Source organism: Manacus candei, unplaced genomic scaffold (assembly GCF_025592945.1).
Source record: "Manacus candei isolate 608988 ecotype Guabito, Panama unplaced genomic scaffold, ASM2559294v1 h1tg000060l, whole genome shotgun sequence".
In the NCBI taxonomy this organism is placed as follows: Eukaryota; Metazoa; Chordata; class Aves; order Passeriformes; family Pipridae; genus Manacus; species Manacus candei.
The window spans coordinates 1,356,574-1,377,476 of NW_026138108.1; the positions used below are offsets into that span (position 1 = coordinate 1,356,574).

The 20,903-nt window shown below is 38.7% G+C and overlaps 1 protein-coding gene across 22 annotated transcripts in view; it reads right to left on the minus strand.

Annotated features, from left to right (window-relative positions):
• Positions 1-11,366, minus strand: part of CD44 (CD44 molecule (Indian blood group)) — a 52,377-nt gene extending 41,011 nt beyond the window's left edge. For 21 of the 22 annotated variants that reach the window (XM_051804124.1, XM_051804121.1, XM_051804115.1 and 18 more), the window contains exon 1: positions 11,125-11,366. In XM_051804124.1, coding sequence (XP_051660084.1) covers positions 11,125-11,191 — 67 coding nt within the window. In that variant the 5' untranslated portion in view covers positions 11,192-11,366. The remainder of the gene's footprint in view (positions 1-11,124) is intronic. The other variant, XM_051804125.1, reaches the window with a different exon arrangement.
• Positions 11,367-20,903: the final 9,537 nt, after the last annotated feature.

A 20,903-nucleotide genomic window follows, 5' to 3' on the forward strand; every position in this document is an offset into this window, starting at 1 on the left:
AGGCAGTGACAATTCACTTGTCTGAGGGAAGAATGAGAAAATAGCATTGGCAGTGTGGTCTTGATATTCTGTGATTTCAAATACTTCATTAAGTCCTACATTTAGGCAGTGGAGATACATAAAGACAATGCATTACAACTTCAGTGCAATCCTCCTCGAATAGTGACACATTATTGTCTCCCAAAAGTGTTGGAATCATTTTGAAAGCCAGTGTTTTTGCTGTGATGCTTGCTGATTCTAATAATCTTCTATCTTAATGAGCTATAGCTGGATTTCACAAAACATCCAGAACTAAATCAATGTTTGAATGGCAAATGGTAGACCTCAATTCAGGTACAGTGAGTTTTATGAGATTGGCTTCATTTTGAGCAAGAGTCAATTTAAATAGCAAATCAGGAATATGCCACCTTAATAAACAGAAAAACCTATAGTTACTAATTTATTATTAATAAAGCACAATATTTTTCCCTCACAAAGGGTATTACTTACTTCACAGAATATTCTGAGTTGGAAGGGACCCACAAGGATCATCAAGTCCAGCTCTTAGGTGAATGTCCCATACAGAGATCAAACCCACAACCTAGGTGTATTAGCACGATGCTCCAACCAACTGAGCTAATCTCGGGGTTAGGCATTACTTATTTGAAACAAAATTCATCAAGTTGTTTGTCATGTGCACTAGACAAAGCATCTGTCCAGGACACAACAGTACAGACTGGGTGAACAACTCACTAAAAGCAGCCCTGATGAGAAGGACTTGGGGTTCCTCCTGAATGAAAACCTAGATATGAGCCAAGTGGGTGTGCTCGCAAACAAGAAAGCCAGTTGTATCTTGGTTTGCACCCAAACAGTTGTGGCTAGCAGGTTGAGGGAGGTGATTCTCCCCCTCTACTCTCCCTGTGAGTGAGACCCCACCAGGAGTACTCTGGGGCCCCCAACATGAGAAGCACATGGACCTGTTGGAGAAAGTCCAAAGGAAGGCCACAAAAATGATGAGAGGGCTTGAGCACCTCTCCTACAAAGAGAGCCTGAGAGAGCTGGAGTTCTTCAGCCTGGAGAAGAGAAGGCACTGAGGAGGCCTCATTGCAGCCTTGCAGTACTTAAAGGGGGTTTATATAAAAGAGAGAGAGACTTTTCACACAGGCAGAGAGTGATAGGACAAGGGGGGACAGTTATAAGTAAAAGAGGAAAGATTTAGATTAGATGTTAGGAATAAGTTCTTTACTGTGGGGGTGGTGAGGCACTGGAATGGGTTTCCTAGAGAAGCTCTGGATGCCCCATTCCTGGGAGTGTTCAAGACCAGGTTGGATGGTGCCCTGAGCAACGTGATTTAAAGAGTGGAATCCCTGCCCATGGTGGGCGGTTGAAACCTGATCGTCTTTTAGGTCCCTTCCAACACAAACCATTCTGTGATTCTATCATATCTCTTAGAAACAGCAGAAGTAGCTGACAAAATGTGGAACCACTTTTCAGGATGATCTGCTACTAGTCATTGTGCATAGATCTTACTTGTCTTTCTTGAACAGTCTAAAAGTATGTCTTAGACACATCTAGCTATATGATTGCCTGAAACTGCTAAATCATCTGACTCTTAAAACTACTTCCTCTGGAAAGATGGGAGATATTGGGACACCTCACAGTATAGAAATCAATTCAAGATACCCAACAAGTAAGTTAAAAAGCAGAAGACAGGATCATATCAGTCATGTTGCCATGACTATCAGTGTGGATATATTTGTATCACTTCAGGGGTGGAAAAAAGGTGTTAATGCATTGCCTTGAAACTGCTGTGAGTCAACAGTAATATAATGGTGACTGGTGTCGATAAAGCGGCATGACCTGAGCACTATGAGTAATAAACTCAGAGAGATGACTGATACTGTTAAGAAATTCAGTGCAAGTCTGAAAAAAAATTGTTTGTAAGAATTTCAAAATTTAGGAAAATATTTGCTCTTACTCATAAAGAACATTTTCTTACACAGACTGTTCAGCTGAAGTAAGGATTGCATAGCCAGACTCAATGATGGATTGCCAAACAGTAACGAAAGAGTTTCCTGTTTTTATGACAACAACATTCAGACAAGGCTCTGGTCCTTTGTGCTCTCGTTCATTTCCGATCCAGCAGAACATTATTTGCACAAGGACATTTTTCTTATGATTAGTAATAATGCTTCTTTCAGTTGAAATAACCCTGTATGTGAAATCATACCTGCTTTCTGAAATTGAAGCAAAAGAGGCACAAACCTTGTTGATGAAACACCACGCTGGGACTTTGAAGAAATTGTTCTGTTTACGGTTACATTGCTTTCTCTCTGTTTCCCTACCTGTGAGGTTGGGATAAAATCACTGACTTCCAATGGCCTCCAAAAATCACTAATTATTATTTTCTGCTGTCCACATGTTTGTCAGGTCACTTCTTTCTCGATAGTTTTTACTCTGTTAAATAATACTTCAAGTTTTAAGTTCTGTGGTAATTTAAACCCATTAAGCCTGATTCCAGCTGTGCTGAATGTGTTGATGAAACCCACTAGATAAGGCACCAGTTCCCTCTAGACCATGTGATATTTATGTGAACTTCATGCAATGCAAGAAAAAGAAACACTACACAGAACAAAATTTCGTCAAACAACCCTCTATTTCTGAAGTGATATATTGAGAAAGCGCATGATATCAAATCTGTTTCAAGAAAAATTCAAGTCCTTCTTCTACAGTAGTCATAAGAATCCAGCAGGTGACAAACAGAAGGAATACATCTCAGACATACTTTGGAGTCAAAATGTTTGAATATTTAAGGTGCTGTAGGATATATTGAGGAGAGACCACTGTGTTTTGTAACTAATGCCCACCTTGAGCTTTGAAGATGTGGATGTGTATCATCAAGTAGATGCTATCAATAAACACTTTTATAGGTTATTAATGGATTTAAGTCTTGCTGGGTCCAAGACTTTCAATGCTGTGGCTATGCTTTATTTATTAAATAGGATTGTGACAGCATAGAAGTATTTGAAGAAAATAACATTGTCTATACTTTATTTTGAAGGGTAGCCTAGTCAGTTAGAGGCTTTTTTATTTTTTTTTCCTCCTTGCTCTGTAAAAGAGATTAATTAAAGAATTTATCCATTGCAAATACAAAATCTTGGATAGAAATTCTACTGATCTCTAAGAGCACTATTGCAACATTTTACCAGTCCTGCATTGTTCTGTATATAATATATTGTTTACTCTACACTAATTTACAATAGTTCTGGTACCCATTGACATATATATAAGTAATTGTAGTTGTTAAAAAAACATAAAAGGAGAAGCAAAAAGATCTCCAGCCCCATAAAGTTATACAAACTACTTGTTATATGAAATACCTGGATTAAAATATACACTCATCATGGCATTAACAGAAAACAAATTTAGATTCAGTCATGGGTCTTAACAGTCTCGAAGTCACAGGATATGCCTCCTCCTCGAAAACTGGACAAGTGGGTTTCTCTCTAATCCACATGAACCCGCAGAGACAGAAAATACTATCTAGCACTTAGGCCTAGACATTCCCTGAAAAAAAAACCTAAATAACTGTGCTGATCTTACCCTTCTATGATGCTCTAAAATTGCCCCTGCTTCACTGTTTTAAAAAAATACTTAATGCTGTGCTCTGTTCAGTGTGAACACAAACAGTATCACAGCTAGATAATGTGTGAGACTTGGCAGGTCAAAGAGATGTTGAGAAAATAAACCAAAACTACTGTAATCTTTTCCCACCCAGCAAGCAGCCAGGAAATAGAGCCATAAGAAAAAAAAAAAAAGAATGAATGGAACTGACTTAATAGAAATGTTAGGAGACACAAAAATCATCACACACACTCGTAGGAGAGCTCTGCAACATTTTACACCACAACAATGAGCAAATGGATACAGGGTTTTCTGAGGCAAGCCACAAAAGCAGGAAAGAAACTAGGCAATCACCATGGGAATGTGTCTCACATGCTCAAAATGTGTGCCTGTTACTACTTTTAATACAAGGATTGTTAATTGGATAGCCACCTGTCTAAAACCCATTTACTGATGAACCAGAACCACAAAGTATCTCTTCTCAGCGGGCTATAAAATCATTTTGTTACATTCTGGAAAAGAGGAGTTTAAAAGTTTAGTGCTCAATATGCAATATCAAGAAGGGTATTCTTATTTTCTGTGCTAGAAGAGCTTTTGGTCCTCACAAGAAGATGAAGTTACTCTTACTAGTGCAACATAAGAGTGCTATTTTTTTCATACCAATCTTCCAAAATTACTGGATGCTCATGCCCTATTAGCCTGATGTTGAACAAAATTACAGTGTGCCACACAGCACAGTAGGTTGAAATTAAACCACCTAAAAATAAAAACATGCATGAGTATTTTCTTGTCATTCAAATCTCTGAGACCGGTCTCTTGAAAGAAGAATGTGGTTGTTACATTTTATTTTGCTCAAGAATTCCTAAGCTGATGAGCAGTTCTACTGCATCAAATGTATACAAATTTCTATCACAAACACAGGGTGACAAAAGTCTATCAGATTTATTAGACTGCTTCAGTCAGATGTACCAGAGAGACATAGATGTATTAGTGGGGAAAACAGTAAACAGGTGTGAGAACTAGAAAAAGTTGTTAAAAAGAAGATTGTGGGCATTTGAAAGATATACCTGGATACCGCCTGGATACACATAATGGCTGCACAGTGATACTGTGCTTGATATTCAAGCTTCTCAGGACTTGTAAGGTTCTGGCCACAGGGCCTTCTGGCATTGTGACCAGATAGGTGGCCCGCCTTCAGGTTAGAGACAGTGGATCTATTCTTCGATCCTCCCCTGACTTGCGAAGTCATTTTATGTCTCTCAGCATTTTGCTTTCCCAGAGTATCAATCCTTTATGTACAAATACCTCCAAAATGTCAAGAAGACAATTGATATTTATCCCTAGGAAGTATTGGTTCAAACAGTAGAGAAACATGACTAAATTTAAGGCACCATTCTTCAGTTAATTATTAAACAGATTTTTAAGTTCTTGAACCAAAAGAAGTGTTAAGTTTGAGAGTAGGGCAAAGGATGTAAGTCAGTTCTCATTTGCCAGACAGTTTCAAACATCCATAATCATAAAAAGACTAGCCTTGAATAAGAACTTTCTAAGGAAACTCTACTTTGCATTTGCTGTTGTCTAACAGGAACCATTTGCTATTGAGCTGAAAATAGCTGCCAGTCTTCACTGTGTGTATAGATAGCAAACACACAAGTAAACAGGATAAAACTGTCAGAGCAATAAAGGAAGTTATATCTGATTATTACAGCGCTGCTATGGGAGAAATTGGTTCAAACAAAATACAAAATATTTCACTTCCATGAAGTGTTCCTATATATAAAATTTATGCATAAATGATCCATAGGAACAGAGAACAAAACCCTACATTTATAAATATGAAGACTCATTGAAAAAGGAAGCTTTTTTTCCCTACACTTACATGCCCTTGTGAATGACGGAAAAGAGAAAGGACACTTAAACTGATGGAAGACACTTAATCAAGCAGAAGGAGCCAAAATAGGGAAGTGAGTGAGAAGAAAACAGTAATACGTGTTTAGGTCTCACCCTCAGTGTCTTCACTATTAATGAATCATAATTAGGAAATACTACTTTCCCTTGAACCTGCCCAGTTAACTACTCCGTATTCCCTGTGCAGAAGTTTTTTCCAGAGCACTGGGATGGAGTTGGGAAGACCTGGCTGTCCTTAGCAGTGACATATTGTACCAATACCTCAGTCTCCTCATTCTGTGATAGAGACACTTCACCTTGTCTGTAAGATATGAGTTGGCCGGTGGTAAAGAGTAGGTAAATCACTACCATCACAATCTCCCCTACAGAACTGTTGGACTATTGCACTTACATGTAGAAAGAGCATCTTCCAGCCTGCTTGGTCTGTTTTGAGTAGACATGTGGGCTCTGTCTGCTCTCCGAAAACAGCTGCAGCCACACTGCTCTGGCATGCAGGATACCAATCCCTTGCTGATAAGCCTCCCTGGTGGCAAGATATGTTCTCTCAGAGAGGCTGCCAAATTAAGTCTGATTCTTGACTTTTAGACCCAGTTTGGATAGCAAATTTCTTGCTGCCTGGACTGAACTAACTCATCTGCCCACAGGGTTCTGGGTGGCCATAGAATGTACTTCAGTTAGAACTGAGCTTCAGTTAACCTCTCACTTCTGTATGGGAATCCTGCAAGAAACTATTCATTACAACTACCCACACATACCACACCCTGCTTCTTTACAGACACCTATCCATTAACAAAAATAACAATAAAAAAGCCCCCTAGGGAAATACACTTCTGAGAACCTGTTTTGCTAACATGTTGTCACTGTGAGACATACATAATTAACAAAAGCTATGCCACAGCAACTTTTTTTTTACTATTATATATTCTGTCAGAGGCAAAATCTTATTTATGAAGGTAGGTATTTAGAAAAACAGACATTAATTGTGTAGTTGATGATTGCAAGCTAATGCCTTTTCCTAGGCAGCTGTCAGTCTGTACCCTGGCAATCTCTTTTATAGCTGTCTCACATTGCTTTTGGAACAGTAAGTATCATTAGCAGAAAGAGAGATGGAAGTCACTACAGCTGCTGTGTGTCTGACTTTTTTCTTTTTCTTTTATTTCTTTTTTTTTTTAAGATGCAACACAGTCTCTTAAAGCTTCTACCTACTGAGCTAGGTCAGTCATCAGTAGAAAAGAGAAAAAAGCGAAGCAATGTATTTTTCAAACTCCAAATGTAAGTAAAATTTGGGTCTTCCCTGTGATTTTTACTTTGAATTGGCATACCATATTTGTGCTTCCATGTTAGTAATTACTAAAATTGCAGATGGTTCTTCAACTCCTTTTGGTCATTTTTGTTGGGTTGGTTTGTTTGATTGTCTGTTTTTCTGTTTCACAGTATGAGAATTGAACATTTTTGTACTGAAATAAGATTGCTGGATTATATAACGTTGCCAGTGTTGTCATACAGAGGAACTGGAAAGTCCCAAAGCCAGTGCTTACAAAAGAGAGTACAATTATGTTCTTAATTGAAGACACAGACTCAAAAAATGACTGCAGGTTTCGTTAGGCAGGAAACAGTCACGGAGGCTTGAACTTTAAATTGAAATTAGCTGAACTTTCAGTCTGACTGGAAAGATTCTCCAAGGAAAACCCCTCTTTCTCTCAGTTGCCGTTTCATATTACCGCCTGCAAACTCATTCATATGATGAGCTGCTCTGCCGTCCCTTGGGCAGGGGCAGCTCCAGCAGCGGCGGCAAGGGAGGAAAATCACAGCCAGCTGCTACTGATATTACTGCTGATGCACTGTGGGGAGGCTTCTGATTGAGCAGGGAGGAAACAGATAAACAGTCAGGACTGACACAATCCTCTCTGCCACCACTATTGGCAGCACCCATAATGGTCACTGATAATTACAGCGTCTGATAGCTTTGAAATTATTATTACCTCTCTGGGAGCGGGAGACAACTGTGTGTTAACAGCTGAGGGACTTCTGGTCTAGTCTGGAAAATGTCTGGCAGCTACACCAAACTGGCTTCACGCCTACAGTGATCGATAACCCATCGAGAATGGTCCAAACCACCAGGTATATCACAAAGAAACCCTGACAGGTAAAGGCAAAGAGCAAAATAGACTGAGGATGTGAGTTTTACGTGGTAGCAACTTGGAAGTTTGAACTTCTCTAGTTTAAGAATTCAATTTAATGCTGAAAAATTAAATCTGATAAGCATGCTCTCAGATACCAGCTGATGCTAAAATATGATGTGTTTTGAACACCATTAATTGTTCCAGTACAGTGTTGTATTGTTTTCAAAGTAGGCAAGATTACTGTGGTGGATCATGTTTGTTTCAGGATTATCCTCTCTGTGAAGTTATATTTCACAGGCAACTATGTACATTTAACCTTGGTCCTGGAAAAAGCAGGAGAGTTTTGCTGAACTCCTTCATTTGCTCTCTCACATAGCATTTTCTTGGGGAAAAAAAAAGACCAAAACCAAACAATGATTTACCAATAACAGAATACATGTCATATCGTCTTCTATTTCTCAGCTGTATTTTCAAACATTTTTCCCTTCATTCTTGAACAGAAATATGAGGCAAGAAAACCAGAAAGCAGATAGAGAAGTCTTTTTACAGCATCTTTGGAATTCCAAAAAACTTTTAAATTCTTGGACTGATTAATTTTCTTCTTAAAAGCTCTACACTGTTTTTTCTCTGCTTTGCTACAGCATATTTTACTACCAGTCAACTACATTCAGAACTAAAATAATCACATCTTTTCAACAAGTATTTTAGCAGTAATGAGCTCATGGTGTTTATCTGTCTATCATCATCTCATCCTGCTGGCACATTCTTGATGCAGTAGAACCTCATGCATGTATAGGTGACAAATGAATAACTGCAATATTCATACTGTCTTCAACTCAGGCCTATAAAAGTCATGGGAACTGTTCTGGAAAGAAAGATATGCCATGTAAGGATGAACATTTTGTTTAACCTTGGCTAGAGCTACTAGTGGTTTTAAAAGCATTTACTTAGAAAAGTTCTTCCTCAATGCCATGATGCTATCTGTCCTCACAAGGCCTTTCTCTGACTTCCTGTTTTCAAGGTAATGGCTCTTCATTGTGGTGAAGAACACCAGTAACTAAAGAATCATCAAACATTTCTCCAAAGACTGCAAGACAATCCTCTGCCATAGTTTGTTGGCTCTGTGTGTGAGGTTATTTCAAGGAGAGCCATATAACCCTTCCACTAAACAATGATGGAAAGTTCAAGTGAATGCTAATAAAGTCTAGTTACTTTGTAGCTTTGGGAAAATAGCCAAGATACACACTGTAAGGACTGAGTGAAAATAAACTAGCACAAAGAGCTTCTTCAAACTGCTTTATTTAAAAATTTGCAGGATAGATACACAAACCAAGAGGCAGGCAGGTCTCCTCCTTTGTGACTGACTGACAGCTATAGCAGCCCTGCCTCAGAGTCTTACCTTGTAATGGGACCCTGGACAACCTCTCCAGTGCTAACAGCTAAGCTCCTCCCTCCCAGTGATAGACTCATTCTCCCTCTTTTCCATTTCATCTTTACTACTACTTCTGTTCCAGTTTCTTCCAGTTCGGTGGTCAAAATTCTAGGATTTGCTTTATGTTAATCAAGGAACATTTTGGGAGAAACATTTTTACAAATATGTAGTGCTCACTGGAGAAAATGAGCCCCACAAACATTCACCAAGATGTCAGCATCTGTATCCTCCTGGATTCAGACTTCTTAGAAAACAAAAGTCATGCCAACACCAAGACTACACCTGGCTCATGTATCAGTGACAGTATGGTCACAGCAGCACAGAACTCAGGATGAATAAGTTTTTCAGCTTTCTCTGTATCTGATTTTTCCTTTTGTAATCATGTTAGCAGTAATACCAGGTCCTCTTTAATTTCATGAAATTCTGTACTAAAAGAATCAAAATTCCAATTCAGGAGTTTCCCAACAGCAGTGACCATTAGTCTGTGATACACAGTAAAATCACTGGCTTAAAAAAGAAAACACCACCATCAACTGCTGTTTTGAAGTCCTTACTGACTGCAAAGTCATGCTGGAATGTAGCTCATACCAACTGAAATATATTGTAGCTATGGTCTAATACTTTACTGAACCATTAAAGAAACATATACCCCACAGGGGTTTGTGTTTTGTTTGACATACTTTTTCTAACTATGCTGAAGACTAGATTATGGGGCTCTCTGTTATGCCTCACTGTAAAAGTGCATTACTCCCAGAGTCAGTGCAGACCCTGATTCTTTAGGACATTCCAGGCAGCATGTAAATTAACAATCTGTTGAGCAGTTGGTAAACAAATAATTAAAATACTTATATAGTGCACAGACTTGGACCAAGCCAAGGTTTTAAACACATCTCTGACATACTTTATTTGTCTACAGTAGTCCTGTCCTTGCTCTTAAGGCATTGTCCATATACCTGATCTTAGCAAGAACATTTTGGTACAACAGACACACACTTTTAGAATGAACAGCAATGAGGGTGCTTCAGCTATCACAGAGGCACTGGGAACTTCTTCACTCTGACACACCCATTCACAGCTCGCCAGTGCTGCAACCATTATAGAAGTATCCACTGCTGCTCAAACAAATTAGATATATAGTTACCATACACAGACATAGCCCTTGGGTGACAATGGACATGAAAAATGTATTTTTTTAAACTCCTAGAATTGACGAGTAGAAAAATAATGTAGAAGTGCAATTGTTATCCCTAACCACAAAAATGCCTTGAGGCACTTACAGTCACAGTGAGAGTCTGTTAGAAGTATGGTCATTTCCCTAAAACATGTTCTTTTGGACATAGATTTTTTTTTTTTTTCTCTGTATTAACATTTCACTTTTAAATACAAATATTTGAAGCAGATAACCAAGCTACAGTAAGTTAAACAACTGAATTTTTTGGTCACTTCTAACCCCCTTTGTTCCAAAATCTCATCAGTCAGCTCTAAAGAAACCTTAGAAAGTCAGAAACAAGCATGTTTGGCATAAAAGCTCGTCACATTTTAGTCACAGATCGCTGCAGTTTTGCTTCTGTTCAGCTGTGTCCAAATTCAATATGTATTAGCTGTTGGTTCAGCTCTTGTAAACTCAAGAATGCAGTTGTTGTGTGCTGGGGGGGGGTGGTGTTCACCCCCATTTTGCCCTTCCCCACCTTTTCTCCAAAGTCTGAAACGGAGCTGGGAGAGCAAACTAAGTATGTTAACAGCAGTCACATTGTCAAAATGAGCTTTACCAGAGCCATTCCAAATTCCCTAAGGTAGTTCTGTTCTTAAACTTCACTTTAATGATTTACAATTTACTTTTTACAGATCTGGAATTGCCCTTTACAAGCAATACACAGCTTTCTGTGATTGTACAGACCAGCACAACCGAGAGTACAGTTCTAAAGCATCTCTAATAACACTCAAAAATAATAAAACTATATAGATGCAAGAAAGCTGTTAGCTATCTAGCAGAAAAGCACTTGCTGTCTGAAGCATAAACTTAACATTCATAAGTGTTTTCATTCATAAAAAACTTACGTGTTTCTGCTAGACAAAGCTTCAACAAACATAATCCAAAAGTTGCCCATAAGGAGAAGTTGGCCATTGTTTTCTTGGAAGTGTTTTGCAAAATCCAAAGATCCTTGCAAGCTGCAGGAAGAAGAAAAGCCCCGACGCTTGTTAAGCCCGCAGTCAATGAGTCTGAAGTTTGCTGCACTTTTTATTCAGATTCAAAGGAACTGAAGTAATGACATAACTGGGAGGGGGAGCTCCATCAAAAGTCACACCCATATTGCAACAAAAGTTACCCAGCAGTAGGAGAAGGCGGGGAGGGGGGGGGATGTGGGAGGGGAACCAGTACTGACTAAGCAGCCACACTTGAGTTTTAAAGAGGCACTAAACCTCTTCTTCTCACACAAGTACAGTCAAAAATTATACTTATTGTGCTTGCAGGAAAAATTGTGTAATCTCTCCTGAGTTAGCTCAAAAATGCACTGTTTGTTGTGAGCTTTCCCTCCTTCATTTTAAAATCCCTTCATTATTGCAAAAAAAGCATTAGAGATTCTGAACTCCAGCAAAGCATCTATAATAACCTAGACCTTTCCCAAAAAGATTTTGCTTATTTAGTCCCACCTCACCATTTTCTTTCTTTTTTTTTTTGTAGGTCAATTTAGACCAAGTAAAATGCCTGCTCTACAATGAAGTTTTCTGCAATATTTTTGCTCGTTGCCAGAGGATAAACTTATGCAGAAGGTAAGTTAAGGCAGTTCAGTCTCCCACAGCACGTCCCACAGGCTTCTCTTCACAGGCTGCTCCAGCAAGAGTAGTAAATAATGTCAGTGCCAGCAGTGATACTGAGGATTAAGGTCGATATTTTATTGTACTGATGGGATGAGGCACAGAAGGAATTATTCCTTGTATTCCCAATTCACAAAGCAGAGAAATAGGATGAAAAGGTATGACATCTTTGATGTTCAGACAAGGTCTCAGTTCCCGAGGGACAGATGTTCATTGTAGTGTGGGGTTTTGCGTGACTCTAGAGGCCACATGAAGTCCCTCGTGAAAACCCCAAGGCCTCTGCAGAAAACCAACAGGGGTGTCTGTTGTGTGCCTTAATGATTTCCAGTGGTGTCTCCATGCACTGGTCCCTCCTCAGAGCTGCAGAACTGCAACAGTGGTTTGTGTGCCGTGGAATGAGGGGTTCGTCAGGGATCACCAAAGCCAGCACATCTCACCTTTAACAACCAGCATGTGGCAATGACTGACAGTCAGTAATGCTCTGATTTCTGTTTCACTTGCCAAACTTGGAATGAATACTCCTATATCAGATTAACATTTTGTCGATCTTCCCACCTGAAAGAATTTTCTCATTAATTTTTAATCTCTGTGAACACAAACAATGGAAAAATACAGATAGGTCTTTCCAGCCACAGGCATAAGAAGTTCACATGAAGTTTTCAGGACTTCGCCTTTTCTTTGACTTTTGACTTAGAGATGGCTGGCTATCCTTTCCTCAACCAGCCAAATTTTTACAACAGGTTCCAACAGGCTTTTCCTACAGTTCTAGAATATCTGACAGGACAAAGTTAAAGTGAAAAATCTTTCCTTGAAACACAGGGGAATCTTTTCATTAAGAAGCTAGCAACCTTGAAATTACAGATAAAAACCATTTTCTTTAGTTAATATACTAGTCTTTCTTTTGAAAGAAATGGCTTCAAAAGCAACTAAAAAGCAGTCTCCTATATACCTTAGTGTTTATATTAGCTGAAAGAGAAATATTTCTGTGAATTCCTGTACATTTATATCTATAAATGTTTTGGCATGAAAATACATGAATGAAGTTTAGTGGGACTTCAAATGCTGGTGCACAGTTAATAAATGGATGAAACAGAAGAACTGAATATTTAATTAAAATTTAGATAATTTTGAGTCTTATTTTTGATGAATGTAAATTACCTCTCTGTTAATGTCCTGTATCCATAATTATAGAGAATTAAAAAAATGAAACATAGTGAGTACTTCTGCACGTGTTTGGCAGATGTGAATGGCATTCCACTTTGGAAAGACTCTGTATTGTTTGTTGCCCTATAAAACTGGGCTAAGATTAGATGTATTTAGACAAGGTGCATGAAGGTGCTTAGTACCCAATGCAAAAGGAAAAGACAGATGTACACAAGAAAAATAATTGATCACAGTATGTCATTTCATGCGATAAATCACAAAAACAGTAATGAGCTGTATCTATATAACGTAAGTTTTTCCATTTCACATTCCATCTGCCTGCTTACACATCAACCTAAGACACACATTTGCATTCCAACAAAAAAGTGACAAAAAATACTTCCTTCTTTCCCACCCAAAGATGGTCAACAGATGTTGGCCTGAGTTAGACAGCAGATGAAATTTAGCCTGGCTGTAGTGCCTAATGCTACCAAGAAAATTTAGTCAAAGGAGATGTACCACTCTGGGAAAAGTGGTTTTGGGGTTTTGATTGTTTGCTTGTTTGTTTGGCTTGGTTTGGTTTGGGGGATTTCTTTGTGAGAAATATATAACTTTTCTTTTAGTTTGTGATAATCTTAATACATAGGAACAGAAAAATCTAAAGCAAATCTGCAGCTGAAGAAATGCAGCAGAGCATAATTTTAAATGAGCCTATTAATACAGTTAAATATTTGAGCTTTAGGAACTTGTTTACTCCCTTTGTAACAAGCAGCTAAAATAGTGACACCAAAAATTTATAAAATAATTAATGGTACCAAACAAAGTAAGTTTTCAGAAGAGAATGAAATAATAAAACTAAAAAGGATAATCCCCCACCATTTTAAAAAATGTTTTTCTGTGATGCCTTTGACACATTGAATACTGAATCTGTGATGGTACTATATAGTACAGCAACACCAAAATAACTCATTTGTGATTTTATCACATACGTGAGCTGTAGTCAGCACGAATTAATTTTGATAAAAATCTTATTAGGGAGTACATGTGTTACAGCCCTAGAAAAGGAACATACATGGCTTACAGTGATATAAAAAGATATTTTTGTGAGAATTCCCATAGAGGAGGAAAGTTTGGCCTGGCTGAACTGAAAGACCAAAATTCCACTGAACTCAATGGGGCAGCCTCTCCCTGTAACATATATCTGAATTTTATTATGTGGACAGACAAGACAATGAATGTATCTGAATGAATCTGTAGTTATGATGGAAAAAAAGGTACCAATGGAGATTGATTTCGCTATCAAATAGGAACAATTGAAAGAAGGCTAGAATGGAATTCTGTTTCTGTGAACATAAATGGTATTTCTCTTATGAAAACCAGAAATTTATGAAAAAGGAAGCTCATAATTTGAAATATTTTTTCTATTATTAGCAGAAATACTTTTTTTTTTCAATTAAAAAACAGTTTTCTGAACGTACTTTGGTAGATATTTCAAGCCTGTTATGGGGAGTTGAAGAACATAGTCTTGGTGAATATAAAAAGCACAGATCTCTTTAGGTAATTCTGGTCATGACCATGTATATTTTGCATAGACTACAGGTGATCTGTAAGACTGGTTGAAAATCAGATTTGGGGGAGCAGGGAGGATTTTATACCCACTTATCTGTAATATCAATAAAATATGTTATTTCTAATAAGATTTCCTCCTTGTCCCTAGACTGCAATCTCGTTTCCTGCATTTCAGACTGGATTCAATTTCAGACTAGATTTAATTTTCATTATCAATCCTGAAAACAGGTTTTGTAATGGAAACGGTTGTAAAGGCTTCAGTGTGGTAAACCTTGTACTGCACACTTTTCTTGGGCTCTGAGAGCTGACGGGAAGGCGTAAGAAGAGCCTGTGCCGGTTTAAGCAAGAAAAGCTGCTCTTTTGGCTGGAGGGCAAAGCACTCCTTTGGGAAGTTGAGAGCCCGGTTCTACTCCCATCAACCTTTTGTTCCTAGATGTAATTTACAGCCTGTGTCCTGCAGAGAGTTAGGAAGATGAACAATGGTTCCTACTTGTTTACTTCTAAAAAAGGCAGCAACCCAGATTGGCACCTACCGTGTGGATTCATCAGCCTGTTTTACTGGTTTGCCCCAGATCCCTAAACAACTCGCTAATCCAACACAGGCAAAAATTAACAGCCAGAATCGCTCAAGTAGGCCCTAAGAAACACTTTGCAGCAAGGTTTCTCCTGTGGCAGACCTTGTGGCCCCATCAGCTTTCTTGCTCCTAGCACCACCCTACTGCACGTAGTCCCTGGCTGACCCACATCTCCCAGCAGTGCACAGGTAACAAATCACAGTGCCAGTCCCCACTGGCAACTTTAACACCACTATACCCAGTTAGTTACTACGTTGTTGTTGGAGACTGAGCAGGAAACCTGCACACAGCAGCTGCCACCAGCTGTCCAAGCGTGCAGCAGAGACACACGGGATGCATTAGTGACATTTGAGTCATAAGCAGCTGTGTAGAGGGCTGGGGGTGGGGGGAATACAGGGGAAACTGAGGGGAGAAGGGAAGACATGTTCTCTATAGGTGGCTTCTGTCTGTCTCCACCCCTCCTTCCCCCTGGTAGGCCTTCCCAGCACACACCATGCAATAAGACCCTGGAACTGATATATCTGACCATGAACTGCCATCTTTGTGCTAAGCATTCTCTATTCCCACTTTCATTTCTTTCGTTTGCAATTTCTCAATAGGTAAATCAAGCTTATCCTAAGCCATCTCTGGGATATACTTTTCTCTCCTCCCTCACTATCCTTCCCACTGTCTTTCCATTTTCTTCCTTTTGATTTTGCTTCTTGATGTCTACTTTGACTTCTCTCTCCAGTCATTTCTCCTTTTTCTTAGCCCCCATCCTTTCTTATCCACTCGCCCTTCTATGCAGTGTATTGGAATTATTAAATAAAACATTTAAAGCCCCAGAAGAGCAGGTGAACTTTTCAAAATACAAACAGTCACGCAACTCAGAAAACACTCCCAATCTGCATAACCAAACAGTTAACTGTAACCTACAGATAAATCCTTAGGGGCTCTTATGCCTAATATGGACCTTCCTGGAGCTATTCAAAGTCAAAAGAGGTTTTCTACTGATTTTGAGGAATTTTGAATGAAGTCAGCTGTAAACAGTGTTTGGTTGAGTCCCATGTCTATATTATGATAACTCTGCATACTGCGTTACGTATTTCCCCTGTATATGTATAATCTGAGGATAGAGGGATTACATCAGATTTATAGGCACTGATAAAATATTTTCCTTTCTAAAGAAAGTAACCCCCAAATTTTATTTGGAACAATTTCTGTTCACACCAGCTCTGTTTGTGCCAGTCTTGACATAGCCACATTTGACATAGCCACATTTAACATAGCCACATTTAGACTGTGCCTTAAATGTAGCAGTGCGGGAATGAATACTTAAGCCTATCTTTTTCACCTACAAAGAACACTAAAACCAGACCTTGCCCGTATATAAACAGAAACTTACTGGATTTCAGTAGGTCTCCCTGTTAGTCAGTTTTATGACTCCTGTCAGAGGTGGAAGGGAAGGAAAAGCATCCTAATTTTAGACCATAATAGGCATGTTTGTTTTTGGAGGCAAAGATTCTGGCTGTTTCCAGTGTCGCTCTAGGAGGGAAGTTGCAGGTGTGTGCACATCATAAGATGAACAGGGTGAGGAGGCTGACAGGCATAGCAGTGCTAGGTTCTCAATTGCTAAAATATCTGGGTAAAATACACAAAAAGCAGTCTACCCCCCTCATATTGATTTAGGGAATGCATTGCTACAGCAGTTGCACATTCTTCCTCAAATGGGCAGTCCTTTTGCCTTGGATGTGAAGACGTTAGCAGCAACCAACATTTCAAGACCCTCTCCTCCACAAAAAAAATTTTTTTGTTAGTTATGAAGGTTAAACATAGACAGGAATCAATGAATTTGGCTCCTCCTGGTGCAACAGTAGCAGCTTGTTTCCTAAGGCTTGATCCTTTCTACCTGGGCATACCCAGACAAAGCCAGTACTGCTGTCTCCTTGAGCTCAAAGCTAAACAGGGAACCTGAGGAGATCTTTCAGGTCCGAACGGTACTAAGTTCCCCTTCTTGGGTGGAGAATGTGTAAGGCAGGAAAATCTTGCCCTCTGCCCTGTTTTCCCCTTGGAGCTTAATTTCTGAGCCCTACATAATATATGTTGGAATTGTCAAGTAAAAAAGCCTACGACTTTTGAGGGAAGTGTAATCCATAGTGTAAACAAGCAAAGAAGGTAATTCTGGGTGACTGCAGACAGGAGTTTTGTGTGAGGCTGGGACAGAGGCACAGAAAATAGATTTCATAGAATTAGTGAGACAGAAACTCTGGTTTTGCACATTTCCATGTGCCTGAATTTCTGCTATAGAAATAGATGAGGGAGGAGCTGAATGCTATTACAACACAGTGAGTTTTTCTTAGAAGTAGGATTTGTCACACTAGACTGCACATCCACTGCCTACTTAACAACTTGGTTTAACTAAAAACATTTTAGATTTTCAAAATAAACACTCATTTGGGATATTATTACATCCTTGGTAAGAGTTCAGTTATGGATTAAGCTTCTTTCATTAGAAAGAAATTCATACCTAAACAATACAGCTATGTTTGAGAATGTTTCTCTGTTACTGGCCAAAACCTGATATCACTTTGGTTTATTTGCTTCGTCTTTTCTTTAGGAATATCAAATGACAATAACTAACCAAATTTAAGGAGAAATATTACCATGATTATGATTTTGAAAATGTGCTTGCATTCAGTTGCAATCCTTTTGGGTTGCCTTTTTAGGCAATGTTTGTTGGACGTGTTTGACAGGATCTACCAGCAAGAGATATTAGCCAGACAGAAATTCTATACAGAATAAAAGCAGAAATTCAATGTTTTATGCAATTGTAAATTACAAAATTTGTACTATCATGGTGATTTATATAAATAAAATAATCATCAAATTACACAGTATCACATAATCATCATTACTAAGCAACCCCATATCATCTTCTAGTTCCGGAATACTACTTTTTCAGTAATTTGTGATTCATTGAATAAAAAACATTTGTTCAGGAATTCATCAGATTCTTCAAAATAATGCATGTCTAAAATATTTTCAGTGTGCTCACAAACAATTAATTTGCAGAAATGTACAACTGGCAATAAATAAAGTATTATGAGTTATTTGTTCACTTTTAAAACATTACTTATATTGTCTAAGTATTTTACTGAAGTGTTGGAAGAATTAAGCAGGTCATGTCTGAACAGCTTTTTGAACAAGTTGGATCTGGAAAGCTATCAAGACTCCTTCAGATGTTAAAGTTTCAGCCAACTTGCACTGAATTTACAAGAAATTGTCTGTGTCTGAGTCATCTGAGATTTCAAAGACATGATATGAGAGCAAACTCAGTGATATAAAAATGGATATGAGAACTAGCAAAAGAATCTGTAGTTTATCTGCTGTCCATTGTATCTGAAATCTCATCAGTAAAAAGTCCCTCTTCCTATCTTTTGCAAGATACATTAAGATAAAGAAGTTTATACACATAAAGATTTAGCTGGGATTCGTACTCCACTCAGTTTGTTTTCTATAACCAACCCTTCAATAATTGTTTCAATAATTTAATGAAAATTTTCCCCAGGGAAATTGGTAGGAGAGGCAGAGATAATAGAAACAACAAAAACCTGTTCTGTTGGACTGATAGACCTGGTACCAGAATAAACTCTGCACACCACTATATAGCAAGCAGGAACTTCTAGCCAATACCACAAAAAGAGTAGGGCACTAAGAAGTTGTTTGAGAGTCTTGAGACAAAATGTAATGTGTTGAGTGCACTCCTGCAAAGATTCTTTCCCATATACAGAAGGAGAGTCACTGTTTGGTATTAGCTAGCCCAGGATGGATAGATCTACATCAACATCAACTCTTACAAATGTATTACTCCCTAAGTGATGAATTATACAAAGCATATCTCAAGGGGAATAGATGTGAGATAGACAGGCTATGAATGTTCAAGAGTCTAGTTCAAATACAGATATGAGGATACTAAAGCTTATCTCAACTATTTAAGGATTCCTTTTTAACTTCTCCCTCCTGTATTCAAATTCAGTTCTTCTATCCTAGTCTAGCTAGTTTTTCCTCTCTTCTAAATCACACCTTTCTGTACAGGCAGATATCTGAAACTCAGTTCGCATAGCCTAGTCTTTGCTAAACTTAGCAATTCCAGAATAGTTTGCACGTTTTCTAGCTTTAAAGAACTAACTGAAGCACTCATAGAAACCTGGGAAATAAAAAGGTAAAAAATACACCATACACCGGCAGTCACATGTGGCCAGAAACCCTTACTAAATGCCTCACGAGGTTCAGACTGCATCTCTCAAAAGATCACTTATTTCCTTCCACGGTATGAGTCATGTAGAGGGCAGAGCAAATCCTTTGCACAATATCGTTGTGTGAGAATTTCAGAGAATAAAATATAATTTTTCTCTAACTGCAATCAGAGGTTACAGTGTTAATTATTCGGACTGTGATTATTTGAAATAGAATGCAACCAAGACCATAAAACTAAACACACCTATGAGTAAGACCAGAGTATTAGATTCTACTGGGGTTTTTGTCTGGGATGCGGAAGTCACAAATTTAAGTCCTATACCTGCTATAAATATTTTAACCACAGCTGCTAGTGGACATTTGGTCCCCTTACTGTCTCTCAAGCATTCACATTGAAGGGAGATATTAGGCCAGAGAGAGAAACTGAACCTATGGCTCATGGCTTTGTTTGTCACTCCTGTGGGAGAGTCGAGGTCCTCCTTTCTTCAGGGAGTAGGCAGTTTAGCATGAATTTGCACATCTGCAGAGCAAAGACAGCTCCAGCCTGCTGTCAGCTGAGCCTGCTTCAGAGCTGAAAACATTGTAGCCTTAGTTGTTTGGCATTGCATATGAGCTAATTAGCCTTGCAGATAAACTTAACCAGCTAGGGCCAGCTACATTCTGGTAGTGATCTATGACTTTCAGGAACTCATGTCTTTACATAGCTTGTAATTACATCATGTGGAAGTACCAGCTGGGTACATCTCTTCACCCTCTTCTACTGTACACTGAAGTCATGTCCCTAGTCCCTTGAGGTGAACTTACCTACACAACACAGCTTATTGCAGGATTTTAGTCATATATCACCTGTAAGACTGCTTGTGGCCTGTCAGATAAGAAGGAGTATATCAAAGGAGCTATCTGTGCTTTCCCCACCTCCCTACTTTTTTCTTTTGCAAGACTCTGCAGGATTTCAGATTTTGGTGGTATGGAATTAGGATGAAGCGTAAATCAGCAGCAGATTTAACGCCTAAAGTCAACAGATTCTAAAGCCTTTTTTTCTTTTGGCCTTTTTGGCCTTGCCAAATAAATTCTTTGCCAAGCAGGAAGTCTGGCCAAGCAAGACTAGGAAAAATTCCTCCTGGGGCACAACTGGAGTAAGTGGTAAAATTCAGACAGGAAAAAAATGAATCTGAAATTAGGAAGGTCCTGCTATGAGACCAGCTACATAGTGGAATAGATTTTGAGAAAATGCTCATCCTTGCTGAATGATGGATGAGATGAGTAGACCTTTTAACTATGAGTCTGTGATTCACATAAGAGAATCCCACATCTCAAGCAATATACTTGAAATATCATACACTGAAACCAGTACTAGGAATTGATCACATCATGGCAGGATTTGCCACTCCTCAGAGACTTCACTGCCAACAAGGTCTGCTTTCAGTCACAGTTTTCAGCCTGAAACTTCACTAGTAGATCCCTCTGTTTCTTGGAAGGCAAATTAATTACTTTATG